The 23,892-nt window shown below is 47.9% G+C and overlaps 1 protein-coding gene across 1 annotated transcript in view; it reads left to right on the top strand.

Annotated features, from left to right (window-relative positions):
* GABRA3 (gamma-aminobutyric acid type A receptor subunit alpha3) overlaps nucleotides 1-12,777 on the top strand; it is an 81,983-nt gene extending 69,206 nt beyond the window's left edge. Inside the window, exon 10 of the mRNA XM_054839326.1 lies at nucleotides 4,362-12,777. Coding sequence (XP_054695301.1) covers nucleotides 4,362-4,691 — 330 coding nt within the window. The 3' untranslated portion in view covers nucleotides 4,692-12,777. The remainder of the gene's footprint in view (nucleotides 1-4,361) is intronic.
* Nucleotides 12,778-23,892: the final 11,115 nt, after the last annotated feature.

Genomic DNA, 23,892 nt, shown 5'->3' with positions numbered 1-23,892 from the left:
TTTTCTTTTTGGAAGAGACAGGCATGCTTGCCATTTGCACTAGGTGCCTTTTCCACTGACTGAGTAAAGCCTAACTTTTTGTCCAGCCCACTCTTCAGCAATTCTGAAGTTTGCCCCTTGATCCAGGTCACTTGGGAATCATTCTTCTTCCTCCTTTGTTTCTTTCCATTTGTGGCATCTGTGTTTCAATCCCCTCTTTGACAATAGAGAGGAACTAGAACCAACCTTGACAGGCCACCATTTTCAGCCAGTTTGAAGTCTTACAGACTCACGGGGTTGTTCAGACCCATCTCTTTTTTTTTCTGTCTCACTGTAGTAAATACATTTTTGCTGGGACTTTCCCTTCCTGATTATGCTCTGCAGTCCATGTGTCCTTTGTCCTACTGCACTGGAAATCATTTGTAGCTCTCCATAGCAATGCAAGTGATTTTTGTTCTCAGCATCTTCACTAGAGTTCATTCTTCGTCATGTCACACTCTTTTTCTCAACACTACCTGCGTGGTGTGTTGGGCTAATTATTGACTCCAGCCAACCTCTGAGTCTTTTTCTGGTGATCCAGGGAGCATAAGATCATTGGGCTCAGTCCCACATAATCTGAATGAAGACATGGGAGGGATGAGTGATGCAAAAGGTTACACCAGCAGCTGACAGTAACCTGGCATTGACATAGCCTGCTTGTAATGCAAGATTGCATTGTTTGGAGCCTTTGGCTCTGCTCAGGGTACAGGCGTCTCAGTGTAAAATACTTTGCTGCTATTCTCTGATAGGATCAAGTCTCTGGCACACTGCAGAGGGGAACTTTGGCTGGCATGAGGAAGAAGTGACATGTTTGCTGGACCAGCAAACTGCAGTTGCTGGGCTTTGAATTACAGGATACAAGCATGTCAGAGACTAGAGCTGGTTGGAGGTCATTAAAGTGACTTTTCTCTAGAATGGCAAGTGGCAGATAGCTTGCACTTCTCAAATACTGCAGATATTAGTGATGGTGACCTTTAGAGTGGCCTGTCAGAGGGCTAGTGCTTCCAACCGAAATTTGTGGCCAAGGAGTAGGTGCAGAGAACTAACTCTCCAGCAGATCATAGGCAGAATCAGTAGTTCCCATAATTTAGAGGTTCATCCATTAGCGCCTCAACAGAGAGGCTTGAAGACAAAAAGATTTAACAAAAAAGCTATTATTTTCCAGTATGTGTGTTGTGGAAGAACTTGTCAGACTGCAATATCCAGGGAACATAGTTATCTCTAGACCAGCTTTCACAGCTTTTCCTCAGGAGAGCAGCGCAGGGACAGCTTTGTGCAGTGGTTCCCTGTGCCCATACTGGGCCATAAACACAGGAATTGTTTTTGCAACATAGATGTTTGAAATAGGACAAGTTTTCAAAGGAAATGTGGGATTTCCTTCTGTTTTTCCACTCTTTTCTTCTGATTCAGTAGGACATGGAACTCCTCACAGATAAAGGTGCAGGGAAAAGGCTGGGGACTACTTGGCAGCTGACAGCAATAAGCACATTTTGTTTTGTTTGGTTGTCAAAATCTTGCCTGAAACACTTATTTATAAAGCACAGCCCAGTAAACTTAAGGCTGAACCATTTCTTCTAACATCTTGGGAGCAGGGCACATCCAGAGCACACACATGTGCCTTGGTGTAGGTGCTCTGGGAGCTTCCCACAGGCTGCCCCCCAGCTCTGACCAGGGCAGAAGACTCCATAGGTAGCTGGCAAAAGGCCCTGGCTGTAGGCTCCCAAGCACTCCTCTGCACTCCTGAACAGCCTGATCTGAGGTCCAGAGAAGCCCAAGTTGATGTTTGGGGACTCTGGATCACGCTAATAGGAGCAGTAGCTTCCTGTAACCAGCCACAACATTCATATTTTCCTGACTTTACTCCGTTTCAGCCTACTGTTGCCTTGGCCAGGCAAGACGGATCCACTTTCTAAGCTCTGGGGCAGAAAAGCTAGCCAGGTTGGAAATGTCATGTCACTTGTAGTTATCTTACTCCTGTAACAAGTAACGTGGCTGATTAATTCTAAAATAATCACAGTGCACTTCAAATTACATTCTGCGAGCAACAATCTGTTTTTCATTTCATTACTGATTATTAATTATTTTATTACCTCCTGTAGCTGTGTTAATAAGTAATCATACTTAAGCATATTTAAATGTTTTAGAAGGTGAAACATCTTTAGCCCTTTATTTGCTTCTTGTCAGCTCTTTAGCAGGAAAAGTTCACCTGCTGTGCAGGGGGTACAAGTTAACATGGCTCTAATGATGCGCTCAGTTAATTGTTAAAGATCACAATACCCTCTCCCATAAAAGACTATGAATATGGTCTGATCAGTGGTTTAGTCTGATCTGGAGTCTGAAGACATTTAGACCTCCTTCTAACAGCAAGTTAATTTCTGTAATTGCTGGCATTATTATGAGGCTGCAGGCTTGGCTATGATGTTATTGGAGAAGGGTTTAAAGATTGCACAGAAGTCTGCTTTTAGTGTCCCTCTGAAAATCACTGTGGAAAATTCATTTCCTAAGGTAACCAGAAATATCCATGGTGATTGTGGAGACATTTAAAGTACAGCATGAAAGCTATAGCCCTCGGAGTATCTCTGCAGAGCAGAATGGGCAAATCTGGCCTTTCCAACTCCCAGTGCTACCCAGTGATGCTGCCTGCTACCAATTCCCAGGCCAGGGTGGGGAGATGAACAGGTCCTGCTGGCTGCACGCTCTCCCCTTCTCCTGACAATCACTTTGTATGTGGTTCCCTCACATGTAATTCAAGATCATGCCAAGCACCCCTGGGAAATGCCTGGATGAGCCTTATCTTGTGTTTCAGTTGCTTTTGAATAGAAAATGGGATCAAAAGTCACACCTTGTTCTGAGTTTAGATATTAGATTCCCACCAGGAGTCATTGCTGTGTCTAATGCTAGCTCTTGGTGTAGTTACAGTGAACACCGCACAGAGTACATGAGTGCTGGGATGTGTAGTGTGCCTGATGTCTGCATATGAATAGATTTCATTCAATGGGCTTCTCTTGGTAGACCTGGATTGCTTTATGGTCTACGGTGCAGCTGGTCTGAGGTCCCTGACAGCAACAGGAAGATCCCCAGAGCGGGGGCAATGCCTATCATGACTTCCTAGCTCTGTCTTCCTGTCCATTCATCTTCATCAACATCTGAACTGTCTTCAGCATCTTCCATCATCCTTCACTGCATCATGTCTGACACATAAGTGCCTCTTTTTCCATTTACTATGCAAGCTCTGCTCCTTTCAGTGTGGACAGCATGGCTGTCTCTGGAGCCTGGTGGGAGGAGTGAACTTAACTCCCTTGATTTGCAGCAACCCTTAGATATGAAGGCAAGATGAAAGGCTTCCCTCTGCCCTACTGTGCCATGTCGAGCAATCCCGAAATCCAGGGCTAGTGCAAATGCCTTCCATCTGTTCTGTATCTTACCTGGGTAGGTCATGAGGTCCCCTAAAGGGTCCCAGAGGCATTTTGGACATCATGGTGTTAAATTGTGAGGTATTCCTGTGAGGGGCACTGATGATATGATACAGTCTTGTAATATGGTGCAAAAATATTGTGATGCTGTCACCCATATTCTTAAAGCCACGGGCTTTCTGCTAAAAAAAAAAAAAAAAAAAGAGAACTATAATCCTGTGTGATGTCTCCTCCTCTCACCTGACCCAGGAAGCAGGCCAGCAAAGCAGAAAATCAAGTTCTTCCCCCAAGATGACCACATGGGGTGTCATTCTTTTCTAAAGACTACGTTCCTGCATCATCTCTCCATGGCTGAACCGTACATGCAGCAGAAAACACTGCCCAATTGAGAGAGAAAACAAGGACTCTGTATTGTTTGAGCCTGCATTCACTCATACTGACCTGGCAATACGCAACATAGACCTGGCAGCACTCTGCCAGTCAAGGAGTCACCCATCTGGGGCAGCTACTGCTCAAGTGCAGCTGCACACACCTTTCTATACCACTACTGCGATCGAAGGTGCTGCAAGGAAGCTACAAACCCAGCTATGTGGCTTCAGTTATTTGACTAGCAGTAGGACCTAGCTGCCAGGCCAGGACCTCTTTGTGCTACGTGCTGCATGCCAGGCTTACACATAGTAGCTGATCCACCCTAGTCCCACACGCCCTTATGCCCTAGCAGCCCTCAAGTGGCAGATATCGTGGGTTCTGGCCATCTTCTCACCACATCCGCCTTCCCTTCCACAATATCTTCTTCCTGGTCTCTTGCTCCTCACACCCTTTTCCATCTTCTCATCTGAGCAAGCAGGGAAACTCAAAGGACAAAATGTTCTCCATGCAATTCTACGGTTACTTCATCTCTATTATGTTTTTTCCTTCCACCTTCTCTAGAAAAAAGAGCCAGTGGCACTAGCGAAGAAAACCAACAACACCTACAACATTGTTGGCACCACATATGCCCTCAACATTGCCAAGGACCCCGGCCTGCCCACCATCTCAAAGAGCGCTGCTGCCACTGCTACTGCCACCAACGTCCCCTCCAAGATTCCCCGCATAGAGGAGAAGCTCCCAGAGAGTAAGAAGACATACAACAGCGTCAGCAAGGTAGACAAGATGTCCCGCATCATCTTTCCAGTCCTCTTTGCCATTTTCAACTTAGTCTACTGGGCCACGTATGTAAATCGGGAGTCAGCTATCAAGGGAATGATCCCCAAACAATAAAACCGGTCACACAAACATTCCATCAGTAAGCACCATCCAGGCAGGAATTCTCCAGGTTTTCTTCTTTCCTGTTTTAATTATTATTGTTCATTTGATATTATTATTATTGTTATTACTATTAGATCGTTCTTTTGTAATGTAAAAAAACTGTGATTTTAATTTAATCCCATATACTTCAGTTTCGTTTTACTTTGGTGACGAAAGGAAAAAAAAAAAGGATCATAACAAGTTGTGCCTCTAACTTCGTGAGTCTGATATCCCCCATCTGTCCAAGTCACCCTGTGCTTCCATCTCTCCTCCTCCACCTCCTGCCATTCCCATGGTCTGCATGCCACTGCCATTCCATTCTTTACTCTGCTAGGGGCTGCTACTGTGGTCTGCCCCCCTCATCCTCTTCTGTGATGTACTGCCCTAGCATTGTGGATGCTCCTGGTAGGCTGCGCTCAAGGATGTGGAGGCCTCCAGAGTCAGTCAGCTGGTCTGCTCTTCAGTGCCTGGCACTTTATGCTAGGTGGTACTCCCCAGGCTGTGGATGCAAGTGAGCTGGTCCATTGAGGGAGCAGTGCAGAATGGGACAGCTTGTAGCCCAATGTCTGCTGGGGGTGAACCCACCACTGCTGTGGTCAGTGAAGCCATTGCTGGGGTGGAACAGGGTGGCTGCATCTTGTAGATGTCCACATCTACAGGCCTTCTTCCTCTGTGTCTTCACCAAACCCAGCTGCTGGTTTCCTCCATGTCTCTCCCCAGACAAGAGCAGGTGAGAAAGGTCTTGTCTGTCTGCGCTCTTGGCGCAATTCATGTCAGAGGGTGGGGTGGTTCCTATCGAGAAATAATTTTTTTCAGGGTCAGTCAGGAATTCAAGAAAGGAGCTTTATAATGCCTTGGAGGAGATAGTGCCTGTGAGGCCATGTGCATACAGCATCAGCACTGAAAGCCATAGAGTTTGTGTTCAGATGGGTGGTTTATCACTTTCTCTTGGCCCCATCCACTTATACTTCTTGGCATCTCCTCTCTGTCCCATCCCCTTCTTCCAGCTCCCCATTCATCTTCCTTTGGCTACTCATCAGCCCTCAATAGTACCTCACTGCTCATGGGTGGATTTAGGCAGAGAAGTCCTTGCCTCTCAGGTAAGCCACACTGACGGGGAGGAGCAGAGCCTCGGGGAGTCCAGCTCATGGTGCATCTCTGCGCCAGTGCACCAGAGCAGCAGCGATGTTGGTTTGGGCCAGCTCAGGTGCAGGCTGTTTCCCATGGGACACGCCAGGGCCCACTCTGCCACCTGTGGGGGTGGGTCAGGGGACAGTCAGTCCCCAAGTACCTCCCTGCTCCTGGTGAACAGATGCGGCTGAGCATCCTCAGCACCAAGGGAGAACAGAAGAAGGGGATCTTTGAAACAGCAGGGTGATACTCATGAGCCAGGTGCCATCCCACAAAGCCACTGAGATAAGATCCAGCTGTAACACCTGCACACTCTTCCAAGGAAAGCCCTCCAGTGCCTTGAAGAGAGGCTTTTTCTCTCTTCCCGGCCACCACAGTCAAGGACCCAAACCAGTGGTTGTCCCCTTCCCAGCAGCAGCATGAGATAGTGGCATTCAAGCCATTTGTCCTCCCTCCCTGATGCCTGGACCCATGGACACACTGTCCTGCTATGAGGAAGGACATCCTGTGCCTGGTGAGTTCTCGTCCCCAGCTTGTGGAAAGCCCTGATCCTGTCAGCAGCCCTGTTCCCAGGGTGGGATGCACCCCATCTTTCCTAGGCTTCTCTCTGACCCTCTGGCTGCCCCACTGAGCTGCCCCCAGCATGTTTCAGGTGCATGCAGCCAGGCTGAGGCTCCAGCACCCCCATGGTGATGTCTTCAGCATTGCTTTGAGCCACTGTGCGAAGCTCAGTTTCCCCCTGCCTGTGCAGGAGCGGGGCTGAGCACAATGCACAGGATTTGGCCCACCTGGAATATCCATGGGGATGGCAGGACGGAGCAGGAAAGGCCAGGGGCAAGCATGGATGGCATTGGTGTGTGTCCTGCCCATCCTTTACCAACCTCGCTGGCTTAACAGCAGTGCAGTCGCTCCCCCTGCCTACAGCTGCAGTGAGGAGAGGAGCTCAGACTCAGCCCCACTGTGTTCAGTCCATGAGCACATCCACACTAGCAGGCAGCATTGGGCAAGAAGGGGCAACGCCCCCACCAAGCCTATGCTGAGGAAACCAGCTGTCTTCCTATCCTCCCCCACAGCATCCGCACCCCAAACCACCCATGAAATTTCTACAGTGCCTTTCATCCCCAAGGGCTTCCCGCTGGGTGGTGAGGAAGGGAAGGCCTGGGAGCTCCCCCTTTGCACCCAGCATGGGGTTGGAGGACCAGAGGGAGGGTGCACCGTCCCCAGCCCTTCCGTGGGCAGGGTGCACATCCCAGCTGCTTTTGCACATAGGGCACCCGGTTCCTCCTGGCACTGGCCTCCTGCTGCAGCCACCCCGCTCCAACAGCCTGGCTGCCCCAGCACTGCCCCACTGTGGCCCCATACCCCTCGCCACCAAGGCCCCCGTGCTCCCTCCACACTTGCACCATGGTGAGTGCCATTGCTGCTGTCCTGCTCCCTGGGCTTTCTGGCAGGAAGTGCTATGCTAACCAGCTGTGAGGCTGTTTGTGTTGGAAACTACTTGGATGTCATTTTCTTAAATAAGCTAGATGAAATGTATCTCATAAAACATTCATGTCACTATAATACTCAGGCATAAGTGAATGGAATAGAAACCCTATAAAAAGCAAAACAAACACAATAAAATGGTAACAAAAAGTATATTGTGTTTACTAACAGAATTACATCAAAGGCAAGTTTAAATACAGGATCCAGTGACTTGGCTGACTCGAGCTGGCTCCAGTGCAGAGGTGGTCTCCTCTCCTAGCCTGGGCATTTCCCAAAATCCCCTCTACCCCGAAGGCCACATCCTACTGCGCATCAGCTCACTATATGTTCCTGTGTCTGTTGGTGCCTGCATCGTAGAGCTCTCTGTAAGTTGTCAGGTCTTGCCATTGGCTTCTCAGCAGCCCAAGTACCTGTAGGCGCTGCCTTTGCTGCCTGCCCAGGGCCGCGCAGGATCAGTGCCGCAGGGTGATGCTCAAGGTGCCATGCACAGCATCAGGGCAGCATCTGAGCCTCCTCCCTTCCTGCGGGTGATCCGATCTGTCTCGCTGAACTGTCGGGGTGAATCTCCTGCCTGTCTCTTCCCCTATTCCTTCCCTCCCTGCGATGCTGAGACTCTTGTCCCTCCCCAGGACACAGCTCATTGAGCTGGCTTGCCAGTGACACTTGTCTTCTGGCTCATCTTTGCTCTTCCTGACTCCAAAAACTTTGCACTCTGCCTGATAAAAGGCTGCCTTCCTGGATCTGTGTTAACATGCCTTGAAAGCCAAGTCTATTCCCACCAAAGCCTGGCACTGTCTCCAAGTCTTTCTGCCAGCTGGAAGCAGAAATACCGGCATCCTTTGGTTAAAGACAACAAACCAAACAGGATTTGTAGTTTGGCTTCCAAGCAGAGAAGCATTTCGGGAAGATTGTTATAAATAAACGGTTTAACATCTCCTGCCAGCAGACATCACAGAGAAGATAATGTTCTTTTTTTTCTTTAAATCTGACAGCAGCTCAAATTGGGATATTTCCTTTCCAGCTAACATGAGGCTGCTGATGGGGGCTTCTTCTAAGGGCAGGCCGGGCCACAGCTAACCTAGCATCAGTTACTGGGGTTCACTGCTTGCTGTGATAGTATCTAAGGGCTCCATTTTTATAATTGGTCCTGTATAGAAATAGATCTGTACAGGGCCATTAATAGTTTTATCCGCAGGTGTACAGAGTGGGCACTTCATTTTGCTGTGAACCTCAATACTCCAATATTGCTTTTCTTCTGGCAAGGTCCAAAGTCTTCCTGAGTTGATGAGAGTCCCCCAGGCAGGAATTAGAAGGCTTTGGGGGTGATAAAAATGACCTGTTCAGTCTGCGCTCCTGTTTTGTAGCTTGCACCACCTGGGACACACACAGTGCAGTCCAAGCCTGCAGTTGCATTCCTCCTGAAAATGTCAGAGGGACATTTGGTGCTGGCAGCTTGCCTCTTCCCTCCTCTGAAACTGTACATGGGCAAAAGCAGTGCAGCTTTCGGGAGGTCTGTGCCGCAAGGAGGCAGCGGATGGTTTGGCTGAGGACCTCCAAGCGGGCAGGGGAGGCGGCATGTAGTGGCTGCAAGCACCGTGTTAATGCTGTGACATTCTGTGGGGTGACATGAGACGGATGGGGGAGAAGTGGTCCCTTGGTGCCACCTGTTCCTCCAAAGGGCTGTAGAGTTACCCCCATACAATGTCTCAAAAGCTTCTTGAACATCACCAAGAAGGACTGTGACAGCCAAGACAGAGCTTCCGCTTCTTCTCCATTAACTGAGCTCAACATAAGCAAAGCTGGCTTCGCCAGTCCCTAGGTTTTGCAGGCAAGTGCTGTGGCAAACACAGGTCAACCCTGTCCTGATGCCCACCAGCTTGGTGGCACTGGCAGGGTCCTAGTTTGTTTGCTGTAGGACATCCCTGGCGTAAGCAGACCCCATGCTTGCTGTTCCCAGACACAAGCTGTGCATGCAAACCAGCCTGTTCCTGCAAGCCTATCCTATAGATGCAAGGTGCATTAATTTCTCATCTGCTGCCTTAATTTCCTGTGTCCATATCTTGGATTCCTTTCAGCCATCCCTTGAGGAGGATTATAGGGCTACATCACATACCAGGAAGGGGTTTTTCCTGCTCCAGACCACCTCACATGGGAAGACCCTCTGTTCTGCTAAGAACCTCTCTGAGACCTTTTAGAAATCTGGAGCCGTTGCCTCTTCCAGAGGGTGCTGTAGAAACAGCCTCTGTGCAGTGCTCTTTGCAGCTGCTGGAAGAACAGAGCAGTTAAACACACATTGCTGTTAAAGGAAGGATCATGGTCAAAGGCGAGTGGCTACTGAGGACAGGTACCACTCTCTCCTAGCTTGTCAGGGCATGCCATGAGCAGGAGAGGACCAGGCGGCTCCCAGTGGGCTCACCTGGGGAACTGTTTGGCAGGGACATGCTAGTGCCCCCCTTCCAGAGCCACTGTGGGGCCATGGGACTGGACCGTTGCAGCATGCAGCATAAGGCCAGCCCTGTTCCCCAAATTCTGTGCCTCTCTGGGGCCACAGTTTAACCCACCTGATCAAATATCTGTGTGGGTTTTGCAGACTGGAACCACCTCACTCCTTGGTGGCTGATGAGGGTGGGGAGGGCTCAGACAGGGTGAGGGGCACATTCATGAAAATATAAATGCTCTATTAATGTCAAAGTAGGCAGAAAAAAAATGAAACAATTCACCAATCCTCTCTCCATATCAAGCTAAACTACTCCTGAAGGCATTTTTGGCAAGAGGTCACAGTACAGATGAGATTGATGGCTCCCAGGTATGAATATTTACTGTTTGACCTTGTTCAGTCAGCCAAAGGTTTTTACATATCTATATATGTGCATGTGCATGTGTATATTTATGCTCTCAAACTCTGTATATCTAAAAGTCAAACCTCTTTCTCTTTGAAAGATAAAATGGCCACTTTCAATTATTTTGCTTCCCTCTCATTCTCTTTGCTAAATCTTCTGGAAGGAGGTGCATGTGTCTCTGCTGGTCTTCAGATGGCTTTGGGAAGCACAGGGAACAAAGAGAGCAAGGGAGAAGAGCCTCTCTCCACACTAGGGTCTCGGTGCAGGCATGCTGCCTGGACCAAGGTCACTGCTGGCAGCGCTGCCCAGCACCTTTCAGAAAAACTTAGTCCCAGGTGTTATAACTTCTCCAACACAGCCCTTGTCCTGCCCTGGACACTAGGACGGTCCCAGGAAGACCGCATGGCTTTTCAACAGCTTAATGTCATAAGCAATGACATAAGTTGTCCGCACCCCAGAGCACAACCAGGAAACGTGTAGCTGAGTGTTGCAAAGGAATGTGAGGTCTCCACCCTGAGCCTTCTTCAGGAGGGAGCACAAAACCTGGTGGGATCCGTTCCAGCTGTCCCTGGCCAGTGGAACACCGCAGGTAGGGGCTGCACTTCAGCTTGTGCTCTTCTGCAAAGCAAAGGGAAGTGCTGGCACTTGGCTGCTGCTTGCTGCTCACCCAGGTGGGATGTGTTGATACATGACTGTGTGCTAATTGTGAGAGGGATCAGCAAAATCGTAGGCCTTTGCTGCCACTGTGTCCTGGACTGGCAGCTGATCTCACCTCAGCACAAGCAGGACCAAAGACAGATGCTGGGTAGCCTGTGAGTGGTGGGTCCGTGGTGAGTGAGCAGTGTGCAGCCCCTAGCAATGGTACCCAGTGTCAGCTCCTTTAATGTCACCCCTTTGTCTCCCTTGTCTTAGGAGAAACATTTAGGCAGTGATCCTGCAACTGCACTTGTAGCTCCTATATTCCTTCCTCTGCTGCTGGAGAAAGGCTCTTGTGGTCAGTGGCAATCACCACCTGTACCTTGTGGTGTCCCAGCCATGAGAAGGAAGGATGTCAGCACCCATAAGCAAACCAACCTGGTTCTCTTTCTGGGTCTATGCCTGCCTTAGGCTTGGATTAGTCCTAACATTTGACTGTCATCCTTCACCACAAGTGGGGTTTTTGCTCATGAAACTCTAGGAAAAAATATGATGTTCTAGCTACTCTTTCCTATTCCCCACTGTCCCGGTTCCCACCAGTGCAGATCTCTTCTGTATGCAGCTTTAATGATCCCATCTGCCTAGAGAGGGAAGCCTAGTCCCAGGTTTGCTGTGTGAGCCAGGATGCTCCCACAGTCTTCAAAGGCTCTTGGCTCTTCTCTTCACTGCTGATTGAAGGTCTTGTCAACTTGATAAGTCCCTTGGCTCATGTTACACTGCTAGCAGCACTCTGTTTCCCCTGAAAAGTCTGTCGATTCCTCCTGTCTTTTTGCAGGGTACCCAGCAAACGTAACAGCAATCATATATTGAACAATTTGATTTTTGCAATCACAAAAAAGTAGGGGCAGAGTTGGAAAACCTGAGTCATTGCCACATTGCCTTTGCCAGGCTATATTTAGAGTTAAGGGCTCCTCTCAGCTGTCATGAGGGAGTTTCTCAGCCCACCAAATCTAGTCAGGTGGCCACAAGTTTTCCTTCATCAACTAGATTTTTACTGTCAACTGACTTGGGGATAGCCAGCAGGTGAATGTCCTATCTGAAGGTGAGGGTACCTGCTGCTTCTTTCTAGGGAAAGTTGCATTAGCATCACGCTAGGGCAGCCCATCATGGGAAAGAGCACAACGCAACAAATCGCCAGAAAATACACTCATTTTCACTGCCTCAGGTTCAATCAGTGCCCTGGTATGTCGTCTTTGTTTTCCATCTTATGAGACTCTCTTTACTCCATTATGAGAAAGAATCTAGCTGGCAGCAGTTTAATGCATGACAATCCTGTTATTACAACTGTAAATAATTAACAACTAGAAAAAAAATGCATTTTTAAAATTTTTTTGTTGACTTTATTTTCTCTATTGACTAGCTGGTAGCCACTTTCTTAAGGGATTTCTCACGAAAACTGTGACCTTTCTCCTCTATTTTTTTCTCTCTCTCTTTCTCTTTCTGAGATTTGTGTTTCAAATGCTTTTAGTGCAATGTTCAATGCCTGTTCGTATTTTTGAATCGTATTTTTCAACCTTTGCTGGAAAAAAAAAATTTGCCCATTGTAATTGGCAGGATTTTGAGTCCTGCAATTTTTTTCAGCTTTTAGCTTTTTCAATAAGTTAAAGCAACAGAAAAATATCTCAAAAATTACAGTGAAGTTCTGAAGAGAGATTAGAAAACATCAGAAACAAGAACTACATGAATATGATCAGCAAGCCGAGTGCAGGAGGAGGACTCTTCTGACCACCTACTAACCTCCTGATCTAACACATAAGGCAGGACTAGACCTCTTCACTGAATTAAATCACTCCGCTTTTCCACTCTACCCACTCTCTCGAACTCCGATCAAAACAATAAAAAATTCATATTTTAAAAAAATCTTTGACATTGTTTTTCCATGGTTTGTTCCTCAAAGCCAAATGATGTTGACATACAAAGGGATGGGGAGCCCAGGGAACCAGTCCTGTGGGCTTCAGGCTACCTGCACATCTGGGGAGTTTGTCCCAGTGACAAGCAGACAAACTACCCATGAAAAATAAATAGTCTGGGGAAAATAAAAGAGCCTGAAAATATTCCATGGATCCCATCGTGTTGTGTATAAAATGCTTTCCTTCCAACGTCAGGGGAGTGGAGGGCACAAGGTATGTTCAAGGCAGATTGGCTGGGGAGTGTGGGAACCAACTCAAAGACAGAATGGTGGTGGTGTGATGGGTGGGCAAGAAGGAGACCCTGAGGTGTGCTCTTTCCCTGCAGTGTGTGGCCCAAGGCTAGACTTTGCTTTTCCAGTAGAGCTCTTCTTTGGCATTTCTCTATCTACAACATGAATTGGGCTTTCTGCTGCTCTAGGAGCAACCAGAAGAGGCCTTGGCCAAGACACTGGTTTATCCAACCCACCACATAACACTTCTCCAGCTGAATCATGCCTTAAAGAGACCCTGGTGGGGATAAGAACATGGAGTCTTAGCCCAAATGTCTTTGGCCATGTGCTGAATCCAATGCGTGCCCAGGAAAGGTTGTGGGCAGTTCAACCCACCCTGCTGTACTGTTCAGCTGTTACAATGACCTCCACTGTCACTGTGGTCCACCTAAACAGCTTCCAGGCATGATGTGGGATTTACCATGGTCCAGAGACCTTTGCTGCAGGGAGTTTTGATTGTGGCTACCTTGGTTTTGGAGATTTAATAGCACATAGCTGGCCATGCCATATCACTCTGACAGTGTGACGTGTCCAGGTGAATGCGTGGTCTGCTGGCAAGGAAGTTCAAGGTGTAGGGGCTTCATTTGGACATCTCCTTGGATGCATGAGAAGTTATATTTAGCAACTAATAGAAAGAAGGATTTTTCTCACTGGGTAGGAAGATCTGAAATGAAGTAAATCTCTTCAAACGCAAAAGCAGAAGAAAAATTATATGCAAGAAATGCTGAAGCTCTTCCTATCGCACTAAGTTTGAAACATTTTATGTTCCCTTGTGCTTTTTTCCTGCATTTTTGCCTACTTTTTAGTTAAAAATATCAATGATTTACCCAAATCCCACATATTCAATGAGGACTTTTTACCCCCTCAATTACCACTGGGAAATAGCAGGAGCAGCAAATAACTCCAGTGACATCGTCAGTTGTTTTCCACGCCTGAAGAAGGAACGAAACGCCCTTCCCCAGATTCCCTGAGCACCATCTGGATGCTGCACCAGGGACTTGCTGGTGGGACAATATCTCCAAACATATTGCAACCTTGAACAAAAAAGTTACGCATTTGAATTTGCTGCATTCAGCTGAATCCTCCTCCTTGCTCAGAGATTCAGATGACAGAAGAGGCTCGGAAGCGCCAGGGCTCACAGCTGTTGTGGCAGATGGATAGTTACCACAGATCTTAGTGGTACAGGCTGCATACTTATGTCTTCCTGAGGAAGGAGCATAGCTTGTGACCTCAGAAAGAGCAAGCAAGGAAGGACCCCACCACTGGTTTAAACCATAAAATCTGAAACCTGAAGTTTTCACCCCTCCCCCCCCCCCCCCCCCCAAATCCTTCATCAATCAAAACTGCGCAGGGTTGGTCCTAGCCTGAAAAGATCTTCCTGACTCAGAAGACAAAAATAAACAGCGATGTGAAAAGCTTCCCTGCATTATCACTTCTCTATTTGAACCTGGAACAAGGGCCCTGAAGAGGAACAGAGTGTAATTGCAGTGTCCACAGAAAAGAAATACTAATGAAAACAGGCAGAGCCAGGAGAACTGGCAGAGAAGAGGCATAGCTGAGCAAGTATTTATTACCCCAGCGCTTAGTGCTCAGGCTGACAGGTGTCTTAGGAATGCAATAGCAGATTTTATTATTAGGTGCTTACACTACAGCAGTGCTCAGGTTGGGGGTGTGGAGGGGACACAACACTGTTAATGTGTGGCTCCTGAGGTGCCACATGTTGGGGAGCAGATAAATGTGTCCCCTATGCCAGGCTGTAATGTAGCCAGAGGGGTGGCTCAGACCCACAGCCCCATGAAGGAAAGGGTCCTCTGGGGCACAGCAGTCGTCTTCTACCTTCAAAGGGTGGCTGTTCCAGAGATCTCTTCTGCAAACCACCTCCTCATGAGGTGGGGTGAGTGCCCAAAAGCCAGCCCTAAGCTATCCTTCATGCATTTGGGTGGCATGATCAAAAACCCCAGCATCAAGGCAGGGTTACCTCTGCAGAAGGAACTCTCTTCTCTGGTTCCTTCACCCTGTAAGAAGAGTAGGTCCAACACTTCATGACTCCTGCTTGTGGGACTCTTCCCAGGACCATCGCCATGCCAGCTGCCTTTGTAAGCAAACAGTGCTTTCTTCTGCAAAACGCAATTCCTCCTGACCGAACTCATTCATCAGCAGCTTGTCAGCAAGAACATGGTTTGAGACTTTGCAGTTGCCCCACTCCATGGAAAACACCCTTGTTTGGCAGATTTGTGGCTTGATGGGATTCACTCTCCCTTACACTTTCACGCATTAGCAGGCTGTGGGCTGCAGGGACCTTGAGGGGGATCCCAGGCTTTGCCGCCACAAACACCCACTCACTGCAATTGGAGGTGGGAAAAAGTGGCTGTGACTTTCCTCCTGTCCCCACCACCTTCCCTTTTCACGCTCATTGGATGGTTGATGTATTAACAGCAGCCAGAGCAGCAAGGGGGACTGCTTCCCAGCACGGACATGATCAGCTCCTTCTGTGGATCCTCAGTGTTCTTCATGGGGATGAAGATATCCTCTTCTCCACCTCTAAGCAGGCAGCAAGCGATGGGCTGTGGAAGGGACCAGGCAATGTGCCTGGGGCAGTGGGAGTGGGTGTCAACCACAGCAAAGCTCCTTTACCCCACAGCAGCAGGGAATGCCTCCCTGAGACCCACGGTCAGGGGAAGCAGAAGGAGGAGCCTGCTCCAGCCCTGCTCTGACCCCAGGGCAGGGAAGACATCTCTGGTGTGGGAACTGCGAGGCTCCTTGGGTGTCATTCTTGCACAACCCTGCAGTGTTACCAACAAAGCAGGTGTCTACCCTGCATACTGCTGTGGTCCCTGCTCCAGGGAAGGAGTACCACAGGTGGGATTCAGGTCTCCCCCCTACACACCACCTCGGGGCTATGATGGGTGTTTTGCAGTGGGGGGTGTGGAAGACACAACCGAGGAGCCAGCCAGCCCAGGGACAGCGGGGACCCTGGGCTGAACAGGGCTGTGTCACCTCCATCCCCACGGCCGCCCTTTTGGCTAGCAGAGAGAAAATGACTCAAAAAAACAGCACTGGGTGATTTTCTTCAGAAGGGGAGAGGTGTAGGAGCTAGCTGAGCATTAGGCATTTTATAAAAGCACTTTGGATCCTTGATAAATAACAATCTAGGAATTGACAGCAGTGGTTTCAGCAGAGGCGGTATTGCGGCAGTGATAGTCTAAGGACATAAGTGAGGCGAGACTGATTGATAGGAAAAAACAATATTATTTTATTACATAGATAGCACAGCTGGGGAAAAGAAGCCAAGCTTTCAGGCCTACAAACTCTCCTTCAGACGTGGTGCCATAAACTTCAGGCTTAGGCCTGGGAAGGACTAGTCTGGGCTAGCTTCATTAATGAAGCAATCAGAAAGCAAAAGCTCCTAGCTCCTATGCAGAGTGGCAAGTTGCTTATAAGGGGAAAGGTACTTCTTGGGCTTTTGTGAAGAATGGGGAGAGTAGGAGACCAAATAGTATTGCTGAGTTTATTCAGAGAAAGGAAGAAAAGCATGCAGTCATCTGGATTAAAAAAGAGATAAAATGCATATAACACAGACAAAAACCTTCTCTAAAGTCAATGCACAATTTTTTCAGCACATGCAGGTTTTACACTTGCTCAAGAAGCCTGGGAGCAGTAAGTCTCCAGTCTGACCCCAGCTCAGCTATACATCAGCCCAGACCTGTGCTGGAAATGACCATAATTCATCAGCACATCTCCTGGCATTCGAGGGAAGCTGTTTACGTTCCTCTTACAATTTCTCTTTGCTATTATGAATCTTTAAATATCTGTGCCAGACTGTAATCCCCAGTTTGACTGTAAAGCTAGCCTTTGCCTTCATACTGCCTTATTACACCCATCTTAAATTATGAGGGGTAGTGAGACAGGGTTGATAAGAAGGATTTATTATGCTTGAATGACCATCTATAGCAACTCATTGCTGAGTGACTGCCTCTCTCCCCTCTGGAAAACAGCTGCTGCTAGAATACACTTGTTTTCAAGTGTCAACCCTCAATCAACTAGGATTGGGGGACCTCACTCATATCCTCATTGGGAGGAGAGGATTAGGTTCACCTGACCATGGTTATAAAGGGAAGCATCTCTAAGCAACTGGCTTGTGAGGGTCCTGGCCTGGAGGAGGTGGGGAGGTTGATCTGCTGGAGGTCCTAGGCAGGGGAAGCTCTGAGGTGGGGGTCTGTCATCACATGGCAGTGTTGTGATGTCCTGGGTAAGAAGGTATGTGTGGAGTTCCTTACCCTGGGGTAAGGATGCTCCAGGTGCTGGGGGGGTGGAGCTGTGGGTGCATCGTGCAGTGGCTATGGGGAGCTCAAGGTGGTGAGAAGCTGCATTTCACCCAAGGCAGCAACTCCTCTCCTGCTTTGGGTTTCCATGTAGACAGCATAAACCAAGCCAGCTTTCTGGGAGCATGCTGGGAGTCAGCATCCTCACTAGGAACACTACTGGCTGTCTACTGGGATGTGCAGGCAACTGTGCCACCTCCCAGGGTAGAAATCAATTTCAGCTTGGAACAGGGCAGTCTGGTCTACTTCTGTAGCCCTGCAGGGGTACTGGGAGAAGATCAGCCTTTTTGATATTTTTTTTAAAGAATTATTGCTGGGGGGTTGGGTGACATTTTCCTTCCTTTGATAAGTTTAATGTGTAACTGTTATGCTGCTTGTTTGGGCTTTTTGTGGTCCTGCTGTCTGGGGATCTCATTTGTGTAATTTTGTTGGCCTGGCTAATAATGATGTCATGCAAAAACAATTCATTCTGCTGGACAGAGTGTGGGCTTTGTTGTCATGGTAACCTTTGATTCAGAGACTTGCAGGAAGGAGACAGGTAAGTGCTTGAAATTGCCATATTTCAGCATGGTTTCAAATGCCTCAGAAGTCTGAGGCCTGTTTTCCAGAAATGAAATTTCAAGGCTTGTTGAAGTACTTTGTAAACAAAATTCATTTATTGCCTGAAGAAAATGGAGTGGAATTTAGTTGAAGAAAATACTCCTAGAAAAACTAATGTTTCATGAAGCACTCTACAAAATAATGGGAGCTAAACACAATCAGGATGTGCTAATGCTGCTTTGTTCCCCAAAGCTCAGCCCTGGAGAGAAGAGATCCTTTCCCTGAGAGGGAAGATACTCCAATGGTCCTCAGGACTGGCCCAGTAAAGAGACCTCTGTGCTGGGGTCAGGGGGTATGAAGAGGGACAGAAGCCAGTTTAATGGGAGTAATCTTTAATTAGTTTCAAATGTGTCCCCTGTCAGGGATGCTGTGTTTTACCCAATCTGAATCAATGACCCTCTCTGTTTCCAAAGTTTGGGTCAATGTGTACATTAGTCAAAATACTCTGGAAGCTAAGATGTTCACTTAGAGCTAGATACCTACATGCTTATGAGGAGATCTGATTATGAATGCTTGTGGCTTTTCTGAAAATAAAACTGGGATGATGTTAGGTCCTCTGGACATGAGTTAGTCTGAAGTAGGGTTGTAGGGAGACATTTGCAGATGGAAAGACCTGGGCTTCTGAAGAGAGAGTCCTAGTTTGGAGATGCTGTGTAAAAATCAGTAAAAACTGTACAGTGCTGACTGACTTTCAAAGTTAAAATCAGCCTGAACTCAAAGGCATGCCACAAAAGGCAAAAGTCAAAATTTGGCATCTGGATCTAGCCAACACTTTGTTCAGGGGTCTTTGATTCTGTAGCCTCCTAAATGGCCTCCAAGCGGACATCAAAGGATCTGCAAGTGAAGTTGTTTGGCCAGACCATAGTGGGAAAGGAGAACCTGGTGCATTGCTGTTACCAGCATCTGAGTTCCAGTGTTTAGCTAAACCCTGTTTGGCACAACTGATACCCCACTGAAATGCTGTGTCTCCTCCTGTGTCTGGAATAGGGTGGCCATGTGGGGGAACTTTCCTTCAAAACTAAAAGAATCCCCTGGCACTTTAACTCTTGCATAGAAAATGTAATTTTCTTCAAGGCAGGTGGGAAGGGAAGCTGTTTCAGCTCAGCTGCAACTGGTGGTTTGGGGAGGGAGGGGGATAATGAGATGAAACCTAGGTGAGCCTGCAGAAGTCAACTACCCAGGTGCTGGCTTGCTGAGCCCCATAACTGCTGCAGGAAGCAGAGGCACCATGTGGAGACTATTTAGAACATGGCTCAAGCAAAGGGGACTCTGGGGCTGGGAGTGCAGGCTGAAGAGGATTGTAGCCAGTGCAGGGACTGTGGCAGAGCTGGAACTATCTTGTGCCTGTTCAGGGTCCTGCTCTAGCCTGACAAGCACTCAAAGCAGCTCCTGTGAATTGCACCAGCACTGGCAGGCTGAGAGCAAGTTCCTATGGCAGGATGGAGTGTGGTGGTGAGGGGGGAGCTCTGGGGGGATGTAACCCCAGGACAGAGCAGCAAATTAGGTCTGTGCTTCTGGGGCTCAAAAGGAGCCCATCCCTGGTGTATATGGGAAGTACCTGAAATAGAAGCATTTTGGAAATAGCAAGAAAAGAGTGTTTCAGAAGGACTCCAACCCTTCTCCATGTGATTTGCTCAACACTTCAGAGGGTTTGTTGCTTTTTTTGGTGGCAGAAGCTATTCAGGGAATTTGACCTGAATTTTTGCATCACTTTGGATGCCTAGAAATTGCATTTATTTAAAGCGAATAAGTCATTTGCTGAAAAAATATTGCCCAGCTATGTGCAGGAGAAAAGGCAGGTATTCCTAAAATTAACCCAGCATTAGCGCAAGTGTTTGGGCTCACAATCTTTAGGTACAGAAAGAGCTGCTGTACTGGGAGAGCCCAAAGCCTTGTCTAAACGGTGTCTGATTTCTGATAGCAGTCAAACAGCAGATGCTTCCTATAATTTTAGGCTCTCTTGCTGAGCTTCACTAGGGTACTCTCCTAGCCTCCAGCAATCTGTGGCTCAGGGATTTGTCTGTAAAAGCCACATCCTTATGTTTAACTATGTTATTTTATCCTTATGTTAAGGAGGCTGAGGGGTGACCTCATTGCTCTCCGCACCTTCCTGAGGAGGGAAAGTGGAGAAGGAAGATGGTGATCTCTTCTCCCTGGGATCCAGTGACAGGATGCCACGGGAATGGCTCAAAGCTGTGCCAGGGGAGGTTTAGACTGGATGTTAGGAAGCATTTTTTTTTTACTGAGAGGGTGGTCAGACACTGGAACAGGCTTCCTAGAGAGGTGGTCAATGCCCCATGCCTGTCAGTGTTTAAGAGCCATTTGGACAACACCCTTAATTTGCTTTGTTAGCCTGAAATGGTCAGGCAGTTGGACTAGATGATCACTGTAAGTCCCTTCCAAGTGAAAATATTCGATTCTACTAACTCTCGATGGATTGTTGTTGTTCTGTGAGTTGGTCCAGCTGCTCCTTGAACTCATATCAACTGTATCCACAACAGCCTGCAGAAAGGAGTTTCCTGGTTTAATTGTGGTATAAAGAACCACTTCATTTATGTTTTGAGGGCTATGTTTTCTTCCCCTTCCATCTGATGTCTCCTTGTGTGCTTGCATTAGAAGAGAAGATGAACCCTTGATCCCTGTCCATCCTCGGCCTGCCTCAAACAACTATACACTTGAACTTTGTGCACTATATTCCATCTTAAGTATCTCAACCATGGCTCTGGGGGCTGAGTGAGCCAAGGGGTCTGCACAGCCAATGATCTGGCTGGAACAAGCTGTGGTGATTGAGGTGGATGAAGGCACAATGTGTTTCCTTCTGCCTATTGCCTCCAAGTACAGCAGGTCCTGAGCAAAAGCTGAGTGCTGGAGAGCTGCAGCATGGTGTATGTGTGGCCAGTGCCCATAGAGGCAGGGTTAACATGATACTGGTCCAGTGCTCTTCAGCTATGTGCCTGCTGCTTGGTGCCTGACTCAGGGGTTTTTTTGGAGTGCCTTTGGTGATGTTTCCTCCAAGCAGAGCCCCCAAGTTTCTGTGCCCATGTGCCAGGATCTCCCTGTGACCGGTGGGATGTGCGGTGCTGCTGCAACAGTACACCAGAGGATGGTTTCTAGGACAGCATTTCAAAAAACAGGTTCATGTCAGCCTGGGATACCCCAGAACGTGCTAGGACTTCTCAGGTGGCATACAGGCTCTGTCTCCTTGCCCCATTGCTTTCCCACTGCCTGAAAGGGCTGCAGCTCTCTGATAGTCTTGCTCAGCTTGTGGTATTCACACTGGTGGTGCAAAGCGGCTTCCCACTTGAAGCCAAAATTTCAGTAGCAGGAGTTGACTGTAGCCCTCACTTCTGGGGAGGCCTCTCCCCTTGGTCTTGCAGCCTGCGGAGTCACAACCTGTTGTACTTGAGGGTTCCCCACCCTCTGGAAGGAGCTACACAAAAGCAGAGCCTGTTCTGCAAAGTGCTGCATTTTGCAGGAGCTATTATTGCGCTGCAGGTCTTTCCTCTGTTTGCAGCATTTGAGGTAAATGAGGCTTACATAAATGGGGGACAGATGAGGGCTACAGGGGGGCAGTGGCAGTGCATGGAGATGCTGTCTCTGAGCCTCCCTCTGCAGTGACAGTGGTGGCCCTCTGCCCTGAGCCCAGCTTCCCTGCTATTCTGGCTTGGGTGCTAATGATGCTGTCACAGTTCTGATGAGGCGCCTCTGTCCCCATTGGCACCCCCCAGCTATTCTGACCCTCTCTTTGCCCTTGCTCTGCTCAGCGGGGGCACTTCAGCTCAGGCTGAAGGGCTTCTATAGTTTTGCTCCCGGCTGCTGGCTGCCAGTCATGCACAAGAATAGCAGGGAGTTATAATGATGTAGATAAATATTTCTCGAGAGCACAGAGTTCACTTTATTAGTGATCAGGACAGCTATTCAGGGACAAAACATGGGTTTAGACCTTAATCCTTGGCTCCTGCTGTGTTGCAAGCACTCTCAAAAACCTTTGTGGACACCATGGCCATTTTGGAATTTCAAAGTTAAATAATCCCTCTCTCCCCATCCAGGAGGACTGGAGAATCAAAGCTGCAGTTGTGAATATATTCTGGCTCTTAGGTGTCTCCCTGCCTTGAACCTGCTTGTGTGGCATGACTCCAAATCTTCCTAGCTTACTTCCTGTGGTCAGGGCTAGAGCTGATCAGAGAAGTTCAAAACAATCACAATCCCCCCGATGCATGGATATGTTGCAAACAAAAAGGACACTGAATTTTATCATAATAAATATTAATTTGTTTTTTAAAACTTTTAATTTACTTGCAATCTGTGATTCTTCTGATAAAAAAAATCATCCCATCATCCAATCAAAGACAGGAAAGGACAAGCTGGCTGACCGTGCAGCACAGAGATCACCTTGAAGACAGATGAACCCAATGGTTAATCTGTGTCTGACAGACTGAAAATTGCTCATCAAAAGCAGTGGGCAAAGAGTTAAAAAGTTTGCCAGGGTGAATTCAACTGATGCAGTTGGATTCCAGCACAGTGTTAATGTCCTCTTCAGATAATGTCCCCTTTAGAAGTGGGGTTTCAGATCAAAGCCCTTGCTTTAAATTACACTTTCCTAGTCACCCCTAAACTTCTGGAAATATCCTCCAAATAGAGTAATAAAATGCTTGGGAAGACAGCGGGGAAACCCAAAAGATAACCAATAAAGTAATCTGCAAGGAAAAAAAAAAATCAGTGGACAAAAGGCTTTGCTTTGCCAGCAGTCAAATCATTCAGCCAGCCACAATACTGTGCTCCCTTCCCATTCTTTGCACCCTAGCCCTGTGCATTTGTGGTTATTATCTCTCCTGTTGACAAACAAAAATCCAGGTAGCTTTGATTTTCCTTGTGTGCATGATCAAAGGGAAGGAGTCATCTGCCCCTTGGTGTCTGATTTTTTTTTTTTTTTTGGTCCTCCCTTTGCACCATGGCATGGAACAAAGACTTGAATTATGGCAGAAGAGGAATGAAGCCTTTGAAAAACTATTAGAACAATTAGGCACTGAGGCATAATGCAGGGGGAGAGCAAAGTGGTCACTGCTTCGAGACCTGGTGTGCTCTGAGTTTTGGGAAGGTTTAGACTGGCTGTGGGGCTGGTGCTCCGGAGGGGAAGCAGAAGGACATATGTGGAGAAAAGCTAGGAGTGGTGGCAGCTGCTGCCATCAGCTCTCCTGTGACTGGCTACCTAGATAAGGTACCCTGACAGCAGTCAAAGGTTTTTGGGTTTTTTTTGGTTCAGCTTCTCCATCCTGAGCTGGTGTAGGAAGCAATTCCCAGCCCTGATGGGGGCAGAGCAAGAGCCTGGGAAAGCAAGGAGACAACAGGACTACGGCAACTCATGAGAGATGACTTTCTGAAACTTGGAGGGTCCTCCTGGAAACGGAGGAACTGTCTGCGTACCTGCCTCTTTCCTTAGCATCTCCTCTGGGCAGCCACTGGGAGATGGGACAAAAGGCACAGTGAGGACTTGGTTTTACCTACTGTGGCCTCTTCTAAAACGTGCTATTACTGTACAGAACATCTTCCATAGGTACTTGCAAAGAAAATTTCTAACAAGGGTGCTGGTCGATGATAGCAGCGCGGTGTTCCTCGATGCTAAGGGGACATGCTAAAGATAAGGATTATTTCTTCCATTACACAGCTGAGGAAGCTGAGCACTGAGAAATCCCCTGCAGGCTCCAGCCAAAACAGCTTCAGAGCTGCGAACAGCCCTAGACCGTGATATTTTTCAATGGACAATGTTGCTTCACATGATGGGATGAGAGTCTGGCAATCTCTAGGACACTTAGATGGTGAGCAATAGCAGTGTGGATAGGGGAGCAGAAAAAAAGACCCACATAGTCAAATTGCTGCTGGAAAAAATGCTCTGAGGGTGAAAAGCTAGAAAAGGGAGTAAC

This window comes from Grus americana, chromosome 12, assembly GCF_028858705.1.
Source record: "Grus americana isolate bGruAme1 chromosome 12, bGruAme1.mat, whole genome shotgun sequence".
NCBI classification, from domain to species: Eukaryota; Metazoa; Chordata; class Aves; order Gruiformes; family Gruidae; genus Grus; species Grus americana.
The sequence above is the reverse complement of the archived record's forward strand: the minus strand, read 5'-3'. Positions and strand labels throughout refer to the sequence as shown.